Genomic DNA, 22,240 nt, shown 5'->3' with positions numbered 1-22,240 from the left:
CACGATTGAACTCCAGTCACTGGAGCTGTGAGGCAGTAACTGTGCCACCCCTTTATGTTTTGAAGATATTTTCAGAAGTTCATATAACTTTTATTATTCCCTATGTAGGTGGCTTTGGACTATTACCTTCTCTTTTTTTGTTAAAGTATGTTATGAGCTTGATATTCTGCCCTCTTCTCAAAACAGGCCACCTTTGACTTTTATCTGAATAGCTTTGTGTCATGAGCTACTTTTTTGATTCTGTTCAGGAGTTTTAATTTATACTATCACTTTTTATGGCTTTTTGCACTGTGCATCAGCTAATGTCCATCATCTAAACAGTCTATATTAGCCTGTCTATAGACTGAGTCTTTATGGGGTGAAAAGTGAATTACTGTGTGAGCAAAGTTCTTTTGTGATGCCTAATGTGGAGGCTCCTGGTATCCCATCCCTTGTATCCTATTCCAGTAATTTCCTTGTAATGACTATAGAATTAAAAGGAATCTCTGAGTTACTGATAACGTTTTCTCAAATTTCCTTCTATGATCTTTCAACAGTTTCCTCATAATAATTGCTTGTATAATAGCCTTGATGTATTACTAGGACATACTTTTGCCTATGCTTCTGTGATATCGAGAAAATGTTACTTAATGGCAATAGCACACGACCCCTTGCTTCATTGAATTTTTTTCCTAAGTTGCAGTGACTTCCAAACCACAATGGTTCTACCCATTTTTTTAATACTTCCTAATGTGTTCGGACAGTAAACTTTACAAAGTTTTTGCTGTTTCCCTGTAAAATGATGAGTGTTCTCTGATTCAAGTGCCAACTCACTTTCAATAAAGATTTCTCATTTCCTCTTCCTCACATGGAAATTTTCTATTTTGTAGTCAGTTATTACGTGTATTAACCTTAATATTTCTGACTTGGTCAATACTGGGATCATGGGTACCAGAGATACTGAAACTTAACAAGAAAATTTACCTTATGATAATGCAAGATTCTTTTATACTTCATTTCTAACCTGTTGTTTGTGAGAGAGCAGGATATCTTGACAAAATGCTGTGTTGGTGACTAGTTCTGATTTTTTTTTTGATTATATGTTCTGTATAGACCGAATCTCCACTGATAATTCGTCCATATATAAAGGATCTCACACTGTCTGAAATACATTCTGTAATGTCTAGTGGATTTTCTACCATTGCAGGATCTGTCCTAGGAGCCTATGTTTCATTTGGGGTGAGTGATTTGATTTGGCTTTTATTACTTGAGACATGAGTAGAAGCTTTGTTGTTCTATTAGAACAGCACATATTTTTCATATTAAGGAAATCAGAAATAAGATCAATTTTACTTAATTTTAATATGGCTCAAAGATTCCAAGAGTTGAATTATTTTCATCATATTAGAAGATGGTCACACTAGGACTTTAGACTGATACTTCAACATTAATTCCTTAGTTGAGGGCTGTTACCTAACTAATGTAATCTTTTGGATGGAGCCAGGCATAAAAAAGGAATCTCTTGATTCTTCGGAGGGATGGTGGGCTAGAACAGGAAGGAGGAAGATATAGGAAAATGGATTCGCATTTGCACAATCACAAAGAAGAGAGGCTGGTGTTAAAGAACTTCAAAGAACAGGGGAAAACTTTGAATGGTGGTGACAAACTAGGAGGAGGCTTTCAGGGAGGTGTCGTTGGAGTAATCTAGGTGAGAAGCTGCAGTGTACATTGTATGTGGTATACACTTCGGCTAATGTTTGCTGATGGCTAAGGGAATGAATATTTAGAATGGTTGATGGCGTGCTATTAAGCAGGCTCTTTGTCGTGGATATTATCAGGTTTTTTGAGAGTTGCTGATGCTGCAATCCCAGAGACAAGGTTGCTCTTGACATCAAGGTACCATTTGACCAAGTATGGCACCAAGGCATCTTGGTAAAAACTGAAATCCAATGGTTACCATCATACATCACACAAAGGAAGATGTTATAGTTGTCAGGAGTCATCATGCGGCCCTGCAACATCACTGCTGGAGTTCCACAAGGTAGTTTCACCTGCTTCATCAATTACCTCCTTTTCGTTATAAGGTCAGAAGCAGGGTGTCTGTAGATGATGAGTATCACGTCAATGGTAGGGAAGTTACTGGAGAGGATTCTTAAGGATAGGATTTATGAGCATTTGGAAAACCATGGCCTAATTAGGGACAGTCAGCATGGCTTTGTGTGGGGCTTACAAACTTGATAGAGTTTTTCGAGGAGATGATGAAGGTGGAGCTGTGGATGTTGTCTATATGGATTTAAGTAAAGTGTTTGACAAGATCCCTCATGGGAGGCTCATCCAGAATATCAAGATGCATGGGATCCTTGATGAATCGGCCATTTTGATTCAGAATTGGCTTGCCAATAGAAGACAGAGGGTAGTGGTAGATCGGACTTATTCTGGCTGGAGGTCTGTGACTAGTGGTGTTCTGCAGGGTTCCATGCTGGGATCTCTGCTGTTTGTGACATATATAAATGACCTGGATGAAAATGTAGATGGGTGAAATGTAAGTTCGCAGACGATACAAAGATTGATGGTGTTGTGGATAGTGTAGAAGATTGCCATCGGATACAGCAGGATATAGATCAGTTGCAGATATGGGCAGAGAAATGGCAGATGGGGTTTAATCTGGCAAAATGTGAGGTGTTGCATTTTGGGAGATCAAATGTAAAGGGACAGTAGACTGTTAATGGCAAGACCCTTAACAGTATTGATGTACAGAGGGATCTTGGTGTCCAAGTCCATAGCTCCCTGAAAGTGGCTGAACAGGTTGATGGAGCAGTAAACAAGGCGTTTGGCATGCATGCCTTTATTAGTCAAGGCATTGAGTTCAAGAGTCGGGAAGTTATGTTGCAGCTTTATAAAATTCTAGTTAGGCTGCCTCTGGAGAATTGCATCCAATTCTGGTCACCCCATTATAGGATGGATGTGGAGGCTTTGGAGAGGGTGCAGAAGAGATTTTACTACGACGCTGCCTGGATTAGAGGGCTTGTGCTATAAGGAGAGGTTGGACAAATTTGGGTTGTTTTCTTTTGAGTTGCAGAGGCTGAGGGGCGATCTGATAGAGGTTTATGAGATTATGAGAAGCATAGATAGAGCAGACAACTGGTATCTTTTTCCTCAGGTTGAAATGTCTAATACTAGAGGACATGCATTAAAGGCGAGGGAGGTAAGTTCAAAGGAGATGTGCAAGGCAAGTTCTTTTTTACCCAGAGTGGGGGTGCCTGGATTGCACTCCAGAGGTGGTGGTGGAGGCAAATAGAGTAGAGGTGTTCAAGGGGCTGTTAGATAGGGACATGAATGTGCAGAGCATGGAGGAATATTGTGTAGGCAGAAGGGATTACTTTAGTTAGGCATTTAATTACTAGTTTAATTAGCTCTGCACAACATCATGGGCCAAAGGGCCTGCTCCTGTGCTGTATGTTCTATGATTGTACAAAAGCCGATACCATTTGCAAATCCTCAGCAAATGAAGCAGCCCATGCGTGCGTGCAGAGAGATTTAAACATCATTCGGGCGTGGGTTGATGAGTGGTAAGATACACTTAAGCCATAGAAATGCCAGTAATGATCATCTCCAACAAGAGTGAGTCTGACATCTACTCTTGGCATTCAATGTCATTTCTATTCCTGAAATGCCCACCATCAATACTCTGGGGGGGGGGGGGCAGTGAGGGGAACCATTGACTAGAAAATCAGCTGGATCTGTCATATAAATACTGCTGCCACAAGACTAAGACAGAAACTGGATTTTCCTACAGCGAGTGATGGAATACTTGCATGGATCCACCTCCTCAGGCAATGAGTTCCAGGTTTCAACCACCTTGCTGAAATATTCTTCCTCAAATCCTCTCTGAGCTTCCTACCCTTGACCTTAAACCTATGCTTTTTGGTTGTGGATACCTCTACTGAGGAGAGAAGCTTTTTTGCTCGATCTATGTCTCTCAAAATTTTGTATTGCTCAGTCAAGTCACCTTGAAGCTTCTCTGCTCTGTCAGATTTTATGTTGCTTTTGCTTTTGATATGGTTTAAGCCTCAGTAGTTTGCTCTATATGAGGAGGAGAATCATCAAGATGCCAAGTGACCCCTCTAGTATCTCTCACTGCTCTAGCCTAAATGGAGGAGAGGAAGAAGACTGAATAATCTTTTCAGTTTTCTTTCTGGATTTGACTTTTAGGGGCAGTCTCAGCACAGACGGCTGGCTTGGTCTCAAAAACCACTTTGACAGCCACTGGAATAGCAACAGGACACATTGAGTGTTAAAGCTGTCATTGTGATCAGGCCATGAAATGTTGTGAATATGAGACATCAGAAACATTCAGTAACACTTGAGACACATTAAAAAGTACAAATATTGTTTAAGTTTTCTATATATTTGAGAAACTAAAATTAACATTGCACTATAAAAATAATTGAGATTAACAAATAAGGAAAATGCAACTACATACCTTCCTCTTGAAAGCCATTTTCTTTTTCACTTGAATGGAGACAGCTGTGATTGTGGTGGGTTTAACCTGGTCAGGCTCAACAGACAGATTTCTCAGCCTGACGACTCAGTAGCCAGTAGAAAATACACTATTCCATAAGATGACCTGAATTCCAAAGTCTATCAATTCTCTAAAAAGCAGCAGCTTCTACTACTTATTTCAAAGCTCCTACAGTTAATCATGTTTCACTCCTATTCCTCAAATGGTCTACCTTTGTTCCATCCATTCCATCATAATCTGACTAACACTTAGGCAGAAGTGGTACTGATTTCCTTGTTGGGGAAAGTTTAAACTAGAATGATAGGGAGATGAGAACCTGAGCAGAGTGACTAGGGAGAAAGAAAAACAAGTGCAGAAGCAGGAAAATCAATAATGAAAGACAGGTAGGAGCACAGAACACAGTAATAGGTAAGATGAATAAAAATGGCAAAGCCAAGCCTCAAAACTTTGTAAGTTAATGCACAAAACATTTTGTAATAAGGTAGATAGCCAAGTGGCATAAATTTATAATCTGATGGCCATTAGCAACAGATTGTTACAAAAAGGATCAAATATTCAGGGATATTGGATTTTTAGGAAAAATAGGTGGAAAGGAAAACATGGTCAGGTAGCACTTTTAATAAGAGTTGAAATAAGTAAGACATGATCTAGTCTCAGGTATTCAGTCTATTTGGGTAAGGTTTGGAAAAAAAATAGCAAGGGAAGTTGGCAATAGTGTAAAGGCCCCCAAACAGTAGTCACATTGTAGGAGAGGGTATATATTAAGTAATGTAGGCATATAAAAAGAGGTTTGCTATAATTACAGGAGACTTTAATCTTCATGTAGATTGGATTAATCAAATTGGAAAGGGTAGAGCTGCGAGAACAAATTCATTGAGTGTATTCAGGATAGTTTCCTAGGTGCAGCCAATCATGTAAAATTGATGCAGCCAATCATGTAAAATTACTATCTTGGATCTGCTAATAGGGAGTGAAGACAGGTTTAATAAATGACTTCAGTCTAAAAGATCCCCTAGGGTGTAGTGATCATAGCATGATAGAGTTTTGTATTCAGTTTGAAGGTGAGAAACCTGGATCAGAAATAATTGTGTTTAGTTTAAATAAAAGAATTACGGTAGAATGAGTTGTCTTAAGTAGACTGGTTAGATTAGCAAGAAAGAGAATAGATAAGCAATGGAGGTAATCCATGATGCTTGCCAAAAATATATCTCAGTAGGGAGGAAATCCTCTCCAGGGCAGATAAATGATCCATGCCTAACCAAGGAAGTTAGGGAGGGTAATAAGTTGAAAGAGAAGATGAGTAAGGAGAAGAAAGTTAACAGTAGGCCCAAAAGTTGGGCTAAATTCAGAATCCAGAAGAGTAGGTTTAAAAAAAAAGACTAAGAGGGCAAACTAGCTAGGAATATAAAAAACAGACAATAAGAATTTCTGTAAGTATATAAAAAAAGAGTGATGTCTAAGTGAACATAGACCCCTTAGAGGATGGGACTTGGGAAAGTATGGGGAACAAGGAAATGGCAGGAGAGTTAAGCAAATATTATGAAGAGATACAGCATGGAAACATGCCAACCATCAAACACTCTTTTACATGAATCCTACACTATTCCCATTTTATTCTCCCCACGTTCCCATCAGCTCCTCTCCCCAACTTCCTCCAGATTCTACCATTCATCTACACACTAAGAGCAATTTACAGTGGCCAATTAATCTACCAACCTATACATTTTTTGGGAAATGGGAGGAAAATGGGGTACCTGGAGGAAACCCATACAGGTCACAGACAAAACATTCAAACTTCATGTAGACAGCACCAGAGGTTAGGATTGAACCTGGGTCACTGGTACACTGTGAGGCAGCGGCTTTACTGGCTGCACCACTATGCCACCTTAATGATGCTTTGCATCAGTCATTATGGTAAAAAATACTGCGAATATCCTATTAATACTGAACAATACTGAGGAGAAATTGAATATTATCAAAACACTAGAAAAATAGTATTAGGCATACTAATGGGGCTAAGGCTGATAAGTTCCCTGGAGCAGATGGCTTGTGTCTTAGGATCCTAAAAGAAGTTACTGGGATAGTTCTGGAGCAACAAACAATCTGCTGGAGGAACACAGCAGGTCAAGCAGCATCTGTGGGGGGAAAGGAATTGTTGACATTTCAGGTCAAAATCCTACATCATGTCCTGTGTTTAGCTTAAAGGGAATTACAATAGAATGAGTTGGCTTAAGCGGATTGGTTACATTAACAGGAAATGTGGTCATTTAAGTAATTTCATCAATACCATGATTCCTTTTCCTTTTATTCTTTCCCATTAGTATTCTCTACACCTCATCTTACATAGCAGGCACATATCTCAGTTGTTTAAGAAACCCAACCTCATGCAGTTAGAAAGGCCAGATCCATGTATTCATGGAGTTATACACAAAAAGTGCTGGAGGAACTCAGCAGGTCAGGCAGCATCCATGGAGGGAAATAAATAGGAAGAAGATGTAATAAGCTGAGAGATGGTAGGTAGAAGAGGCCAAGGGCTGAAGAAGAAGGAATCCGGTAGGAGACGCCAGCAGACCATGGACTAAAGGATGGAGGAGGGGAGGAGAGGAAATGGGCTGGTCATCTAGGCGGGGGAAGGGAGCCATAGCAATAAGGGAAGACAAAGGAGTTGGGGGGGGGGGAGGGGGGTGGAAGGAGTGGGGTGACTGAAGTTGGATAAATCGATGTTAAGGCCACCGGATTGGAGAGTCCCAAGGCAGAATATGAGGAGTTGTTCCTCCAACCTGCATCTGGCCTCAACATGGCAGTAGAGGAGGCCATGGATAGACATGTTGGTATGGGAGTGGGATGTGGAATTGAAGTGGGTGGCCACCAGGAGGTCCTGGCTGTTGTGGCAGACGGAGCGAAGGTGCTCGACAAACCGGTCATCCAATCTGCATCGGGTCTCACCGATGTATAGGAGGCCGCAATGGGAGCACCAGATGCAATAAATCACACCCTCGGACTCACAGGTGAAGCACTGCCTCACGTGGAAGGATTGTTTGGGACCCTGTATGGTGGTAAGGGAGGAGGTGTAGGGACAGGTGTAGCACTTGGTGCGGTTGCAGGCATAAGTGCCAGGGTGGTTATTGGTGGGGAGGGACGAGTGGACAAGGAAGTCATGGAGAGAGCAGTCCCTTCGGAAAGTGGAGAGAGGGGATGGGGAAGATGTGCCTGGTGGTAGGATCCTGTTGGAGGTGGCGGAAGTTGCGGAGAATGATGTGTTGGATACGGAGGCTCGTGGGGTGGTAGGTGAGGACAAGGGGAACCCTGTCCCTGTTATGTTGGCAGGGGGAGGGGATGAAAGCAGACATGCGGGAAGTGGAGGAGGTACGGGTAAGGGCAGCATTGATGGTGATGGAAGGGAAACCCCAGTTACCGATAAAGGAGGACATCTCTGATATCCTAGAATGGAAAGCCTCATCATGGGAACAGATGCGGCAGAGGCGGAGGAAGTGGGAGAAGGGGATGGCTTCCTTACAAGTGACAGGGTGGGAATAGGTGTAGTCAAGGTAACTGTGGGAGTCGGTGAGTTGTAGAAGATGTATGCGGTTAATCTGTCTCCGGAGATGCAGACAGATCTGTGGTTAATCTGTCTCCTCTCCTCCTCTCTCCCATCCTTTATTCCATGGTCCACTGCCCTCTCCTACCGGATTCCTCCTCCTTCAGCCCTTGGCCTCTTCTACCTATCACCTCTCAGCTTATTACATCTTCTCCCCCTCCCCCACCCACTATCTTTCCCCCTCACCTGGACTTGCCTATCACCTGAATTCACCTATCCCCTGCCTGTGTTGTATTCCTCCCCCTCCCCCCACCTTCTTATTCTGGCTTCTGCTCTCTTCCTTTCCAGTCCTGATGAAGGGCCTCAGCCCAAAACGTTATCTGTTTATTTCCCTCCATGGATGCTGCCTGACCTGCTGAGTTCCTCCAGCACTTTTTGTGTGTTGCTCCAGATTCCAGCATCTGCAGTATTTCTTTTGTCTCCTATTCATGGAGTTTGTATTTTCTTCCTGTCACTACATTGTTTCCTCTGAGTGCTCTGGTTTCCTCCCACATCTCAAAGTCATGCTGGTAGGTTAATTGGTGACTGTAAATTATCCCTTATTGTAAATAAGTGAGGGATAAATAAATTATCCCTTACTGGAAAAGAATCAAAGGGGAGTTGATAGGCATTTGAGAGAATGGATTGTAGCACAACAGGGAAATCAGAGAATGGGACTGACAGGATTGCTCTGTTCAGAACTGCTATAGACTGAATGGCCTCCTGTGTGGTAATTAGTAAGTATCAATGAAATATGGTATGCTCTAGGATCATCTGTTTTCCATAACCCTAATATTTTTTCTTACAAAAGGAACCTGACAAAATCTTTGACACAGTTCATATCTATTTTGTGTTTTTATGCAAATGAAATGTAATATGTTGATTTTATCAAGCTCCACGTGTTCATTTCAAATATAAGTTGAATTACTCTCAACTAAACCGCAATATATTGTTAAACTGTAATATATTGTTATATTATGTTTGTAACATATTGTGCTGCTGCTGCAAAAAGCTAATTTTAGTGGCATTTATACCCTGTGTATGTATGTCTATGACAATAAACTTGAATTTGAACTAAGGAAACTTCTGAATTCTGGTGTTTCAAATACAGATTCCAGCTTCCCATTTGTTAACAGCTTCAGTGATGTCTGCCCCTGCTTCTCTGGCTGTTGCTAAACTGTTCTGGCCTGAAACAGAAGAGATTAAACTAACAACCAAGAGCAATATAAAAATGGATAGAGTGTAAGTCAAATTTCTATTTGCAGTGATTTGTGAAGATGAAGATTCTGAAATACATGGTAACTTCTGAAAAAGGAATAAAGGAATAAAATGCAAAAAAAATTCACCAGGGTGAAAGTTTACTGGAATAAGTCATCAGTAGCTGAACTTTCTTTTTGCACCCTTCAGCTCAAATATAATTTGCATTTTAATTTGCTGGTAGTTTGAACTGATAATGGAGGGTGAGGGTAATGGGGTATATGGGGGGGGGGGAATAAAAGGGTGCTATAATTTATCTCATGACTTTCTTATGACATTAAGATTAAGAAAGGGACTACAAAACAATCGAGGAGAATAAATTTAATCAAATCTTGTAGAGAAAGAAAACATTGAGGAGAAGAAAGATTGGATAAAGAAATGAAAATGAAATAATAGTGATTAACAGTTTATATTAAAGTGTTCAAATTAAATATTTGATTCTTAATTAACAGTTTGCTCACTGTAGAAATGAATCTCAAAAATTTGTGTTCTGTATCTGGGCTGATAGAATGATTGACATTGCATTAGTACTTACCATGATATTAAAAATGTTACTTGCCTTGTTAATTATGACTTTCTGTAGTGAGTTTTACTAGGCAATTAATGTACAATTCTGCAAGTTTTTAAAAGTAGTGGGGAGATTAAGGATGAGAAACCATTTGGCAAAGGCATATGGCAGAGCAATGATAATCAGCCAGCAAATTCTGGAGATTCACATATCACAGCATCTCACTTTTCCTCCCCCCTGAATTGGTAGTTGATTTGTGCTTAGTAATAATAGAGTACATCATGAACTACCATTATTTTTTCCGGGAGATGTGCCTTAAGAATTTTTAACTGTTGTAATGCACAGTGGATTGTCTTACATTGTTGTTTATTTTTTTTATTCTGCAGTGAAGCAAAAAACATTATAGAGGCTGCCTGCACTGGAGCTGGAGCTTCAATCTCTTTGGTGGCAAACATTGCTGTTAACCTTATTGCATTTCTTTCATGCCTGGCTTTTGTTAATGCTGTGCTTTCTTGGTTGGGAAACATGTTTGATGAGCCTGACCTCAGTTTTGAAGTAATTTTCATTTTTATTCTTATGCCTTTCTTAAGTTTGTGTTTTGAAGTACTAGATTGTTTATGTAAAAAAGATTTATTTAAGAAGAGACAATATGGTTTAAGAATAAAAGTACTATTCAAATGTTAATAAATTATTGCCATTACCAAACATATTTATTTTAAATTTGGAATCCTCAGAGTCCTCTGATATTTAGGTTATCCAAAATTCTCATTTAACAGGCATTTGGATCATTATGGGTTTGGGAATACTAATTAAAGATTTGGCAACTTTGTTTTCATAATTTGATTCTATTGATGCTTATACTTAGCACAACTGACTGGGGATGGATTTCAATCCTTCATGTTTTAATGTATAAAATAAGAAAATGCTTCTTTGTCCACAGAGAATGCTCCTAACATAATACCATATTCGATTTTCTTCTGGAAAGTACAGAGCAATCTATAGTAAAACTCCAATAATCTGGAATCTGATTGTTCAGAAATCCTGATGGTCTAGCGTCTGGCTCACTCATTAGTCCAGAATGTGAGCCAAGAATCCAGAATGCAAATCAAGAATCCAAGTGTGGCCAGAGCTGGTGGTCTAGACTGTGGCTTGGGCTGGGGTCTGGACTGTAAGCCTGGTATGTGGTTGGAGCGAGTCATGAAGTCATTAAGCACAGAAACACGCCCTTCAGCCCAACTTGTCCATGCCAACCAAGATGCTCATCTAATCTAGTCCCATTTGCCACGTTTGATCAATATCCCTCTAAAACTTTCCTATTCATGTACCTGTCCGAATGTCTTTTGAATGTTTTTGTACCTGTCTCAACCACTTCCTCTGGCAGTTCGTACCATCTACGTACCACCCTTTGTGTGGAAAAGGTTGCCCCTCAGGTTCCTATTAAATCTTTCCCTTCTCTACCTTAAACCTATGCCCTCTAGTTCTTGATTCTCCAACCCTGGGAAAAAGACTGAAATTATACACCTTTGTAAGATCACCCCTCATTCTCCAATGCTCCAAGGAATAAAGCCCTAGCCTGCTCAACTTCTCCCTATAACCCAGTCCCTTGAGTCCTGGCAATGTCCATGTAAATCTTTTCTGCTCTCTTTCCAGCTTAATGGCATCTTTCCTATTGCAGGGTGACCAAAACTGAACACAATACTCCAAGTGCGGACTCACCAATTTCTTGTACAATTGCAACATAACATCCCAACTTATATACTCATTGCCCTGACTGATGAAGGCCAGTGTGCCAAATGGCTTTTTCACCACCCTGTCTACCTATGACGCCACTTTTAGGGAACTATGTACTTGTACTCCTAGGTCCCTCTATTCTACAATGCTGCTCAGGGCCCTACTGTTCGCTGTGAAAGTCCTACCCTGGTTTGACTTCCCAAAATGCAACACCTCGCACTTATCTCAATTAAATTCCATTTATCATTCCTTAGCCCACTTACCCAGCCAATCAAGATCCCGCTGTAATTCCTGATAACCTTCTTCACTGTCTACGATACTACCTACTTTAGTGTCATCCACAAACTTACTAACTATGCCTTGTACATTCTCATCCAAATCGTTGATATTGCTGACAAACAACAATGGGCCTAGTATTGACCTCTGAGGAACATCACTAGTGGCGGGCCTTCAGTCCTAAAAACAGCCTTCCACCATCGTCCTTTGGTTCCTACCATCAAACCAATTCTGTATCCAGTTAGCTAGTTCTCCCTGGATTCCATGTGATTTAATCTTCCAGAGCAGCCTACAATGCAGAACCTTATCAAAGGCGTTGTTAAAGTCCATATGTACTAAGTGTACTGCCTTGCCCTCATTGACCTTCCTGGTTACTTCTTCAAAAAACTCAATCAAGTTTGTGAGACATGATCTCCCCTGCACACAGCTTTGCTGACTAATCAACCTAATCAATCACTCTCTTTCCAACTGCCTGTATACCTTATCCCTCAGAATCCCCTTCACAAACTTCATGCTACAGATCTTAGGCTTATTGGTCTATAGTTCTCAGGTTTCTCTTTGTAACCCTTCTTAAATAAAGGCACAACGTTAGCCACCATCCAGTTTTCCAGCGCCTCACCTGTTGCTAATGATGATACAAATATTTCTGCAAGGGGTACCAGAATTTCTTCTCTAGCTTCTCACAGTGTTCTTGGCTATACCTGATCCGGCCCCAGAGATTTATCTACCTTTTTACATTTTAAGACATCCAGCACGTCCTCTACTGTAATGTGCACTATCCTCAAGAAATCCCCATTAACTTTCCCGAGTTCCCTAGTCCATGTATTTCTCCACATAAAAATGGAGGAGAAATATGCATTGAGGATTTGCCCATCTCCTGCAGTTCCACATGTAGATGTTCACTTTGGTCTTTGAGGGTCGTGTTCTCTCACAAGTTACTCTTTTTCCCTTAATATACTTAAAATCTCTTCAGATTCTCCTTAATTTTCTTTGCCAAAGCTATCTCATGCCCCCTTTTCGCCTGCCTGATTTCCTTTTAAAGTATACTCCTGCATCCCCTGTACTCCAGGGATTCAGTTGATCCCAGCTACCTGTATCTGATCCATGCCTCCTTTTTCCTGACTTTCTTTCTCAACTAGTGTTGAGGTTCAGAACAACAAGGATCAGGAATGTGGGTCACTTTGTGGTTTGAGCTGGGATTCGGGGTGCTTTCACATTTCCTGCTCCCTTTAAACTCACTGGGTTCACTGGAAAATTTATTAAACTCTGTATAACAAGTAAAAATTGGGTATTAGTAGGAGGAACATCTGAGAATCCAGAATATAGACAAGTCTGGCATTACCAAGACCCAAGAATGCTGGATTATCAGAGTTTTACTATACCACTAAAAAGATTAGGGTTGTAAGAGTAGCCATCAAGAGGAGGTGGAGGGCCTGTGAAAACAAAAGTAGATTGTTTTTCAAATAGAAACCTTAATATTTATAAATGAGGCTACGTGTTAACAAAGACCAAGTTAACATGGTAACTAAAATAAAACTAGTGGAAGAACTTAGTGGGTCAAACAGCATCTGTGCAGGGAAAGGGATAGTCAGCATTTCCGTTCGAGACCCTGCATCAGTACTGTGTGTGTAGACGGAAAATAGCCAGTGCACACAAGTAAGAGGAAGGAGTAAGACAGAGGCTGGTAGGTGATGTTGGAACCAAATGAGAGGGGGATGATGGGCAGATGGAGCCAGAGAGGGGAGAGTTGAGACAGAGACTGGCAGGTGATAGGTGGAAACAGAGAAGGGAAAAAAATAGGCAGATCGAACCGGGACGGGAGGGGGAGTGTAGAGAAAGAGGCTATTAGGTGATAGGTGGAACCAGATAAGGACAGAAGGAACTAGTTGGGGAAGAGGACAAATGAGGGCACAACTCCTATCAGTTCATTTTGCATCAATTCAGGCAGTCTGTAAGAACATAAAACAGTACAGCAGAGGAACTGGCCCTTCAGCCCATGATGTCTGTGCTGACCATGATGCCAAATGAAACTAATCCCATCTGCCTGCACATGATCCATATCCTTCCATTCCCCTCATGTTTATGTGTCTGTCTAAATGCCTCTTAAACATCACGATTGTGTCTGCTTTCACCACTACCCCAGGCAGCACGTTCCAAGCACCTACCGCTCTCTGTGTGTAAAACAAAAAGTTTGCCCCTCCCATTTCCCTTAAAATTTCCCCCTCTCACCATATAGCCATGTCCTCTAATATTTGACATTTCTACCCTAGGAAAGAGACTCTGACTATCTACCCCATCTACACTTTTTATAATTTTATAAACTTATATCAGGTATCCCCTCAGCCTCCAACGCTTCATAGAAAACAATCCAAGTCTCGCGAACCTCTCTTTATAGCTAATACTCTCTAATCCAGGCAGCATTCTGGTTGAACCTCCTCTGCACCCTCTTCAAAGCCTCCACATCCTTCCTGTAATGGGGGGACCAGAACTGAACACAATATTCCGTGTGGCCTAACCAGAGTTTTATACAGCTGCAGCATGACTTCCCGATTCTTGTATTTAGTGCCTGATCAATGAATGCAAGCATGGCATATGCCGCCTTTACCACCCTACCTACTTGTGTTGCCACTTTCAGGGAACTATGGACTTGGATCCCATGATCCCTCTGTACATCAATGCTCTTAAACGTACAATGCCATTTATTGTATATGTTTCCTTTAAATTAGACCTCACGAAGTGCAACAGCTCATTTATCTGGATTAAACTCCATCTGCCATTTCTCCACCCATATCTGCTACTGATCTATGTCCTGCTGAATCCTTTGACAACCTTCTTCACTATCTGCAACTCCACTAATTTTTGTGTCGTCTGCAAACTTACTAATCAGCCCATCTACATTTTTGTCCAAGTCATTAATAAATATCTCAAACAGCAGAGGTCCCAGCACTGATTCCTGCAGAACACCATTGGTCTTCTGGTTCACCTTAATGTTCTTCAATAAACCCAACACTGCCCCACACTGATCTCACTATACTCTGTGTCCTTCTTCTTGGTGAATGCTGATGTGAAGAACTTGTTTAGTACTCACCCACTTCCTCTCCTTATAACTTAAATCCTTCCTTCCTGAAAACGTCCTCATAAATCTTTATTGTGCCCTTTCCAGTTTAGTGACTCCCTTCCTATAGTAGGGTGACCAGAACTACGTAGTACACTAGATGTGGCCTTACCGACATCTTGTGCAGCTGTAATGTGACATCCTACTTTTAGTCTACATTTCACTGCATGATGGTTTTGTTCCTCATCTGCTATCTCGAACATTACTGCAAGTAGTAGTAGTAGTAGTACGGGTTAGGAAGTTGAGGGCATGCTATGTTGGCGCCAGAAGCGTGGTGGCATTTGCGGGCTGCCCCCAGAACACTCTACGCAAAAAAGATGCATTTCACTGTGTGTTTTGATGTACATGTGACTAATAAAGATATCTTATCTTAGTACTCCACAATTTATGAACATTTACAAAATATTTTTATAATGCAATAGACTCTTTATATTATGTGTCCTCAATTTACAAAGCCCTTGTCCTTAACGTCAGAAGACATTGAATAAGATATAATCAATAGCTATAATTTAGTAGGAAAGATTCATAATAGACAAGATACCAGCCTTCAGCTATCTGGTATATCCCATTGTAAAGCGACATCGATAATACCAATAAGTGGCAATTGAAATCACCTGTAATGGACGTATTTACCTATTGAAACAAACCATAACATACTTATGTAATTGACTTTTGACACGATTGGCTATTAAAAAATAGACCTCCACTGGAGTGCAACATATGCTATGAAGGACAGAGATGTCAGAATGGAGAGAATAGAACAAGGATTAAGCATGTTCTTAGAAGATTAAAATCAATGCCTTATATCTCTGAGATTGAAGATGATCCAGGAAAAAGTGAGATTGTTATTGGTAAGACTTGAAAGAATATGAGGAGGTGATGGATCTTTTAAAAGTGCTGATATGTTCAAGGCCAGCCATGGCTGGTTTGAACTTTTCAAGAAGCATACAAACCTCATTTATCTTGCTGGAGAAGCAATAAGTACAGATATTATGGTGGCAGAAAATGTTTTCAAAGGAACTGAAAGTAATCATCGAGGAAGGTGGCTATTCTCCTAAAAAAGCATTTAATGTGGATGGATTTACGAAAGTGAAAATTTTCCAAGAAAGCATTGTCGAGTTGGCAAATAAGGTTAGATTTGATGAAGGTGATCAGAATGATATAGAAGATTTACTGGAATTGCATGGTGTGCTCACAAATGTGGAACTATTAGAGTTTGAACAACAGAGGGCACAAGAAGAGCAAAAGCTCTCAACATAGCACTACCAGTATCAAAACACCTCCCCAGGAAAGGCTGTCTGAGGCATTCTGCCAAATGAAGACATCAATAGCCAGCCTCAATGATGACAAAGCTAACATGGAGTGCATGATGGAAGATGTTGTGCTTTGACATATTGAACTTTATCATATGAAAGACAAGAGGTATGCAGATCTCATTGGCATCTTCTTTAAGCCTTGAACATTAGCCACCCTGGAACAGTCACAGGAAGAATGCAATCCATGGACATCACTAACACTTTGATAGGTCCTTGGTTTTCTTGATCACTATGACAATTGCTACATGCCTCACCCAAGTGGCTCATTCTACCTAGTTAATATAGTCTAGGCCAGCCTTCTTAAGAGCAAGTTCTCATAGTAAGCCAATGTTTATACTTCATCCAATATCATTAAAACAGATTATTTGTTTTTATTTCTTTCTCACTGCTGCTTATGGAACATTGCAGTGCATAAATCAATTGAATTATAACAGTACGAGTGCTTCAAAAATAGGCTTACTTAGGATGTAATGATTTTGTGAAAGATACCACATAAATAAAAGTCTTTCAGAGATTTTTCAGAAATACCACACCCAAGGGTAGACACCAATGGAGCATCCAATTTAATACAGGCATTTCCCCCAGATGTTCAAATGTAACCATATCTGGGATTTTGGATTTGTCCAGTTTGGCAGGAATTTGGGCCTTTTTTTTAGATGTCAAAACTGTATAATAGCAACATTGTTTGGACTAGAATAGTTTTCATTATTAAATAACATGAAGATATTTATGTAGAGAAATCTACCAGTAAAAAAATTAATTTAATGTCATATGATATATTTTCCAGCTAATTTGTTCCTATATCTTTATGCCACTTGCCTTCTTAATGGGCGTGGACTGGGATGACAGTTTTATGGTTGGTGAGCTCCTAGGAATAAAAACGTTCTTCAATGAGTTTTTAGCTTATCAAAGATTATCTGCATTGATATCAAAAAGAACTGAAGGCCATCCTGAGTACATTGATGGTTCGAAGCAATATTTGTCAGTAAGTAAACATAATGGTTTCTACGTGAAGAAGATTGATTTTATACTTCTAATGCAAGCATTGCCATATATATGTTTATCCAACTTATCAGAAGAACTGTCTTTCTCATTCATTACACAAGAGCTATTTACTTTAAATTGCATAAAACTTTTATAAACTATAGGGCTTTAATCCTACAGTAACCAATTACAAGATACACTTAAATGAATGAATGCTGAATAATAGGCTAGGATTTTAAAATTTTGTGGTGGTACATCTTTATGCCGGAAATGCATTCCTCTTCAGCAAAAGCTTGTTATTATGTAGGATTATTGACAACAGTATGATCAATTTCCTACTTTTAAACACAAATTAATAAACTCAAAAATATTTTAGTTTATTAATTAAATCATTTCAAGTACTTTGTTCATTTTGTTAACTCAAATGTATTTTATTTTGCATTTACATACTCAAAAGAAAAATATTGTCTTTCCACAGGATAATTAACTAATCAGTTTCTTTACTCTGACTCTTTTATAGGTCCGTTCTGAAGCTATTGCTACGTATGCCCTATGTGGATTTGCTAACTTTGGTTCTGTTGGTATTGTAATAGGAGGACTAAGTAAGTCTTTTTTTTTGCTATGCTTTATGATTAAAGGATGTAATGTGTACTTACAGAAAGAGCTGAATGTTGGAACTGTTAGTTAATACTGGCAAATTATGTGTTGCATTTTAACTAATCAATTTCAGTTTATGTTGTCACAGCTGACAATAAATTCACTCAGCCATTCTAAATTATAATGCTGTTGTGTAGGTTTGCTAAAGTTATATTTGAGACCCAAGGGGCAGGTTGTGGGCAGAGCTGGTTGTCATGGACGGTGTCACCAAGTGGGATTCCCCGAATATTCTCTGTTGACTGCAGAATGTTAGCCATTGGTACGTTACTGGCTAAGGACTCAGCCTCTGATAAAAGGTCATTAATGTGAAATTTTAACTTTATTTCTGACTGATCTGCTGAGTATATCCAGCATTTCCTATTTTTGTTTCAGGTTTCCATCAACTGCATTTTATTTTTGTTTTTTGGACATGGAAAAGATCATGTACAAAGTATTTAAACATCATGTTTTCCATGTTTCTGGGTTGTTATACATACTTTTTCAAAGTTAGTCCCATAAGTTGCTCCTGTACGATATCTGAGCTTCTTACTATGGCCTCTTCAGTTCATTCAATGGGATATTAAGCATTGGCTCAGGTTACTAAGTGGAGCAAAGTCTAAAGACCCTAATACAACCCCAGCTCCAGAACTAGCTACACCTTGAGAAGCTTAAGTATTAACTAAATGTTTACCCTACTGAGTAGGAATTTACCAAAGTATGCCCTGTCCACAGAAAGCAAGACAATCCAATCCTGCTGATTATTACCCCCATTTGCCTACTCTCCATTATCAAAAAAGTGATAAAATGTGTTATTTATTGTACTAGTAAATAGTATTTAATTTCCAATAATGTGATCATTGTAAGATCTGCCAAGACCATTTGCTACCCATCCTCATTTTGGTTTGGGTTTGTATGTAAACAATAGCTAGATTTCAGGATTGGAATTGGAGGGAGGTCTACGGTGAGTGGGTTTTGCAGTGCGGCCAGCTACCATAGGATCCAGGCCAGGGAAAAGCGCAGAGCCATCTGGACTTGGGGTGAAATGGAGTGATGGAGCTATCGGAGATTTTGGGGGGATGATTGTGTACGTGAGTGAAGATTGGGGGTACACTCAACCATAGGAAGCCTTATTCGGGCCTGGAAAGAGTTGGTTATCAGGTGATTAGGATCTCTAGGTATGTATGCGGGGAAGGATGGGCATCAGGGCCTGAGGGAGGTTGAGTGAGTGTTAGTCAATGGAGGTTTGGGGGCTTTATTAGGAGAGGAGATTGGGGCCTCCTTTGGAGGATTGGGGCATAGGGCAATGAGGAGGTTGGTGAATCAGGGTAATAGAGAGTTTGGGGAGTTGAGTAATTGGCTAGGGGTCTAGGCTAAGGGTGGTCAAGGGATAAAATAAGGGGAGGAGGCTTTGATGCTATTGTAGTGGCCTCCAAAAGAATAGGCTATGGTTGAGTTAGGTTTGGATAAAGATTCTAAGTACTTGGGTTTGGGGCTGGCTTCAGATTGACCATAGTTGCGTTAGATTTTCATTTTTATGGAGAGGAGGCTGAGGGGAGATTTAAATAAAATGTGTTATGAGGTGCCTAGTTAGAGTAAGTGGGATGGCTGCTCGTAATTTCCCTTAGTAGAGGGGTCAAAAGCCAGAGGAAATAGATTTAAAGGATTAGCTAGAAAATGATAATGATTTTATCCATAGATTGGTTGGGATACTGGAAGCAGAAACCCTGATCAAATTCAAAAAGTACTTTGATGTGTACTAAAAGAGCTGTAAATTGCCAGATACAGACCTGATGCTGGAAGGTGTGATTAGGCTGGGTAGCTTTTACTCAGTGGGCATAGACACAGTGGATTGATAGGTCATCTTCGGTGTTGTATGTCTTCTATAATTCTAAAATACATTTCTCAGATGCATTTCTTAAAGGCCAATTATAAGGTTGACTTTATAGTTGTATTTATTGGCAAGTTCTCATGTGACTCATTTGAGTCTCATTGAGATAAACACATAAGAAGATTCCAGGACAAAGCTACAGAATGTGATGATGTCACCAATTTGGTGAAGGGTCTTTGTCCTGATACGTTAACTCAGTTTCTCTTTCCACAGATGGTCCCTGACCTGGTGAGCATTTCCAGCATTCTTCCCTTTTATTTCAGAATTCCAGCATCTGCAGTTTTTGATTTGCTGTCATTATGATTAGTCCATTTGAACTGGGAAGGAAAAAACAATGACTTCTGGTATTGATAGTAACTACTGATGATTAGTGTGCTTATGACAGGAGGATTGTCCTTGGCTTTAACTCTGTTATAATTTACTGTTCTTCCGACATTAGCCATTTGTAGCCAAAGTTGAGGTTCATGCATAGTCACAGTGAGCTAATGGAGGTCTCTTGGAGTAGAGATTCTATTTTAAGATCAGATGAACAAAGATTTTAAAAAAACTTCAGAAAAGAACTAAGGAGTTAAAGATTGAAAGTATTTTTTTGAAATGGGACAGAAATATTTTTAAACCAGATTTGGGAAATTGATTGAATTGTAAATACTTGTATGAAATTATTATACTACAAGTACAGGTAACTACTGAAAGCACCCTCTTCCTCTCCAGTTTTACATTTTTGTTTTAACAGCATCAATGGCTCCATCAAGATTTCGTGAGATAGCCGCTGTCAGTATGAGGGCTCTCATTTCTGGGACTGTTGCCTGCTTTATGACTGCTTGTATGGCAGGTATGATTGCCAAAACACTATTACCCATAATTTGCTCTAGGAGAGGAAAAATTGACAGCTTTTGTTGATTCTACTTACTCTTGTCTATATAATCTCAACAATATTTGTGGCACTTATTGCTGAAAGTGTGAGCTGATGGTTTTGCAGTGAGGGAATTCAGGTGAATGGGACCTGAAAGCTACTGCCCATCTCCTTCGCCAATCAGATAACAATTGACAGATTGTGCAAGGACTGAGGAAGAAAGTATAAATTAAAATGGTGAATTCAAAGCTAAATCTGGTGTAGAAAAAGAAATACATGGAGTAAGAGAAGGTTTGAGCAAAAGAAAGGAAAGAAAACAAGAAAAGGATGGCAATGCATTTTAATATCAACAATTAAATCCTGAAGAGAATAGTTCCCAGACTTAGAAATGGTAATGTGCAAGGAAGTGTCAATGTTGAGCCAAAGAAGGAGAACCCCTTTTTGTGTTATGGTAGAGCGGCACATTTCGGGCAGCAACTTTAATATGCTCCCCTCACTTGAAGTGATTGTTGCATTTGTGCTTAATTAGTCTGGTTGTTATTTTAATAGCAAATTATAGACCTTTCAAATGCATATCTATTGTAATTAACTTAGTTTTGTAATATTTTTAAATTAAATGAGTACCACAAATACAGCTTGTCTGCAATTATTCTTTGGGTTGAGTGATATCAGTCAATTCTGTAAGCTTTCTGACTGTCTTACTTTTGGCAGTTGACGAAATATAGTTGTTGATCTTCAAAATGTTTCCTGGCAAATCCTATGCTATTTTCAAAAGCCAACACCAGCTTATGAAACACCCACCTCGAGCTGTGTCCTGGTGCCCCCTATAGTTACTAATATAATAATGCAAACTGGGAATGGAGATGAAGAATCCCCTTTAGATTTGAAACAGGTATTCGTATCTTCTGCATATTATCTTCAGTCTTGGTAAAGGACCGAGCTAACACTTAAAAGAGATAAAGAACGTTTGAATCATGACCTTCTTATTCCTCAGAAAGATAAACTATGCATAGACTTGGCAGAATTTGATATTTAAGAATAATTTCAATTGATAATATTAATTATTCTTAGGCATTTATGTTGAGTTTTAGCAATTTGAATTTTAAGGGTTGTGAAAAATTAGTGAATGTGGGGGATGAACAATTTACTAATGATAGTGCTCATAAATAATATAATGTAAATTTGCAAAGTAAGTAACATAATTCTTACCTGCTTTAATCATTGTCACCTTTTGGTCATGCCAACATCCTGCTGCTCATTAATGCTGCTGTCTTCCAGTGGTCAGGATTTCCTGTGATATCAATGCATTTTGAGGAAAGCATGGCAAGGTATGGTATAGTGGTCGAGCTGCTGCTGGGAGTCATGCACCAGAAGATTGCCAGAGGCAGGTGATTCACAGTCTAGTGTTGGCTTCTGTAAATGGCCCAGGATTTGCCTGGAAATAATTTAAAAAAACAGTAATGGTACAAGCATAGAGGGCTGATCCTTCTTTTGAAATATTGAACCTCCTGTTAGTAGTGGCAGGCACAGTAGTGTAGCAGTTAGCTATTACAGCACCAGTGACCCAGGTTCAATTCCGGCCACTGTCTGTAAGGAGT

At 39.8% G+C, this 22,240-nt stretch overlaps 1 protein-coding gene across 1 annotated transcript in view; it reads left to right on the top strand.

Moving 5' to 3' along the window:
- The window catches only part of LOC127572912 (solute carrier family 28 member 3-like), a 66,496-nt gene extending 45,807 nt beyond the window's left edge, over window positions 1-20,689 (top strand). Inside the window, exons 11-16 of the mRNA XM_052020640.1 lie at window positions 1,093-1,218; window positions 9,190-9,320; window positions 10,230-10,398; window positions 17,069-17,266; window positions 17,786-17,867; window positions 20,523-20,689. Coding sequence (XP_051876600.1) covers window positions 1,093-1,218; window positions 9,190-9,320; window positions 10,230-10,398; window positions 17,069-17,266; window positions 17,786-17,867; window positions 20,523-20,689 — 873 coding nt within the window. The remainder of the gene's footprint in view (window positions 1-1,092; window positions 1,219-9,189; window positions 9,321-10,229; window positions 10,399-17,068; window positions 17,267-17,785; window positions 17,868-20,522) is intronic.
- Window positions 20,690-22,240: the final 1,551 nt, after the last annotated feature.

The sequence above is a fragment of the Pristis pectinata genome, chromosome 7, assembly GCF_009764475.1.
Source record: "Pristis pectinata isolate sPriPec2 chromosome 7, sPriPec2.1.pri, whole genome shotgun sequence".
Lineage (NCBI taxonomy): Eukaryota > Metazoa > Chordata > Chondrichthyes > Rhinopristiformes > Pristidae > Pristis > Pristis pectinata.
This window is presented reverse-complemented; position numbering and strand designations above follow the sequence as displayed.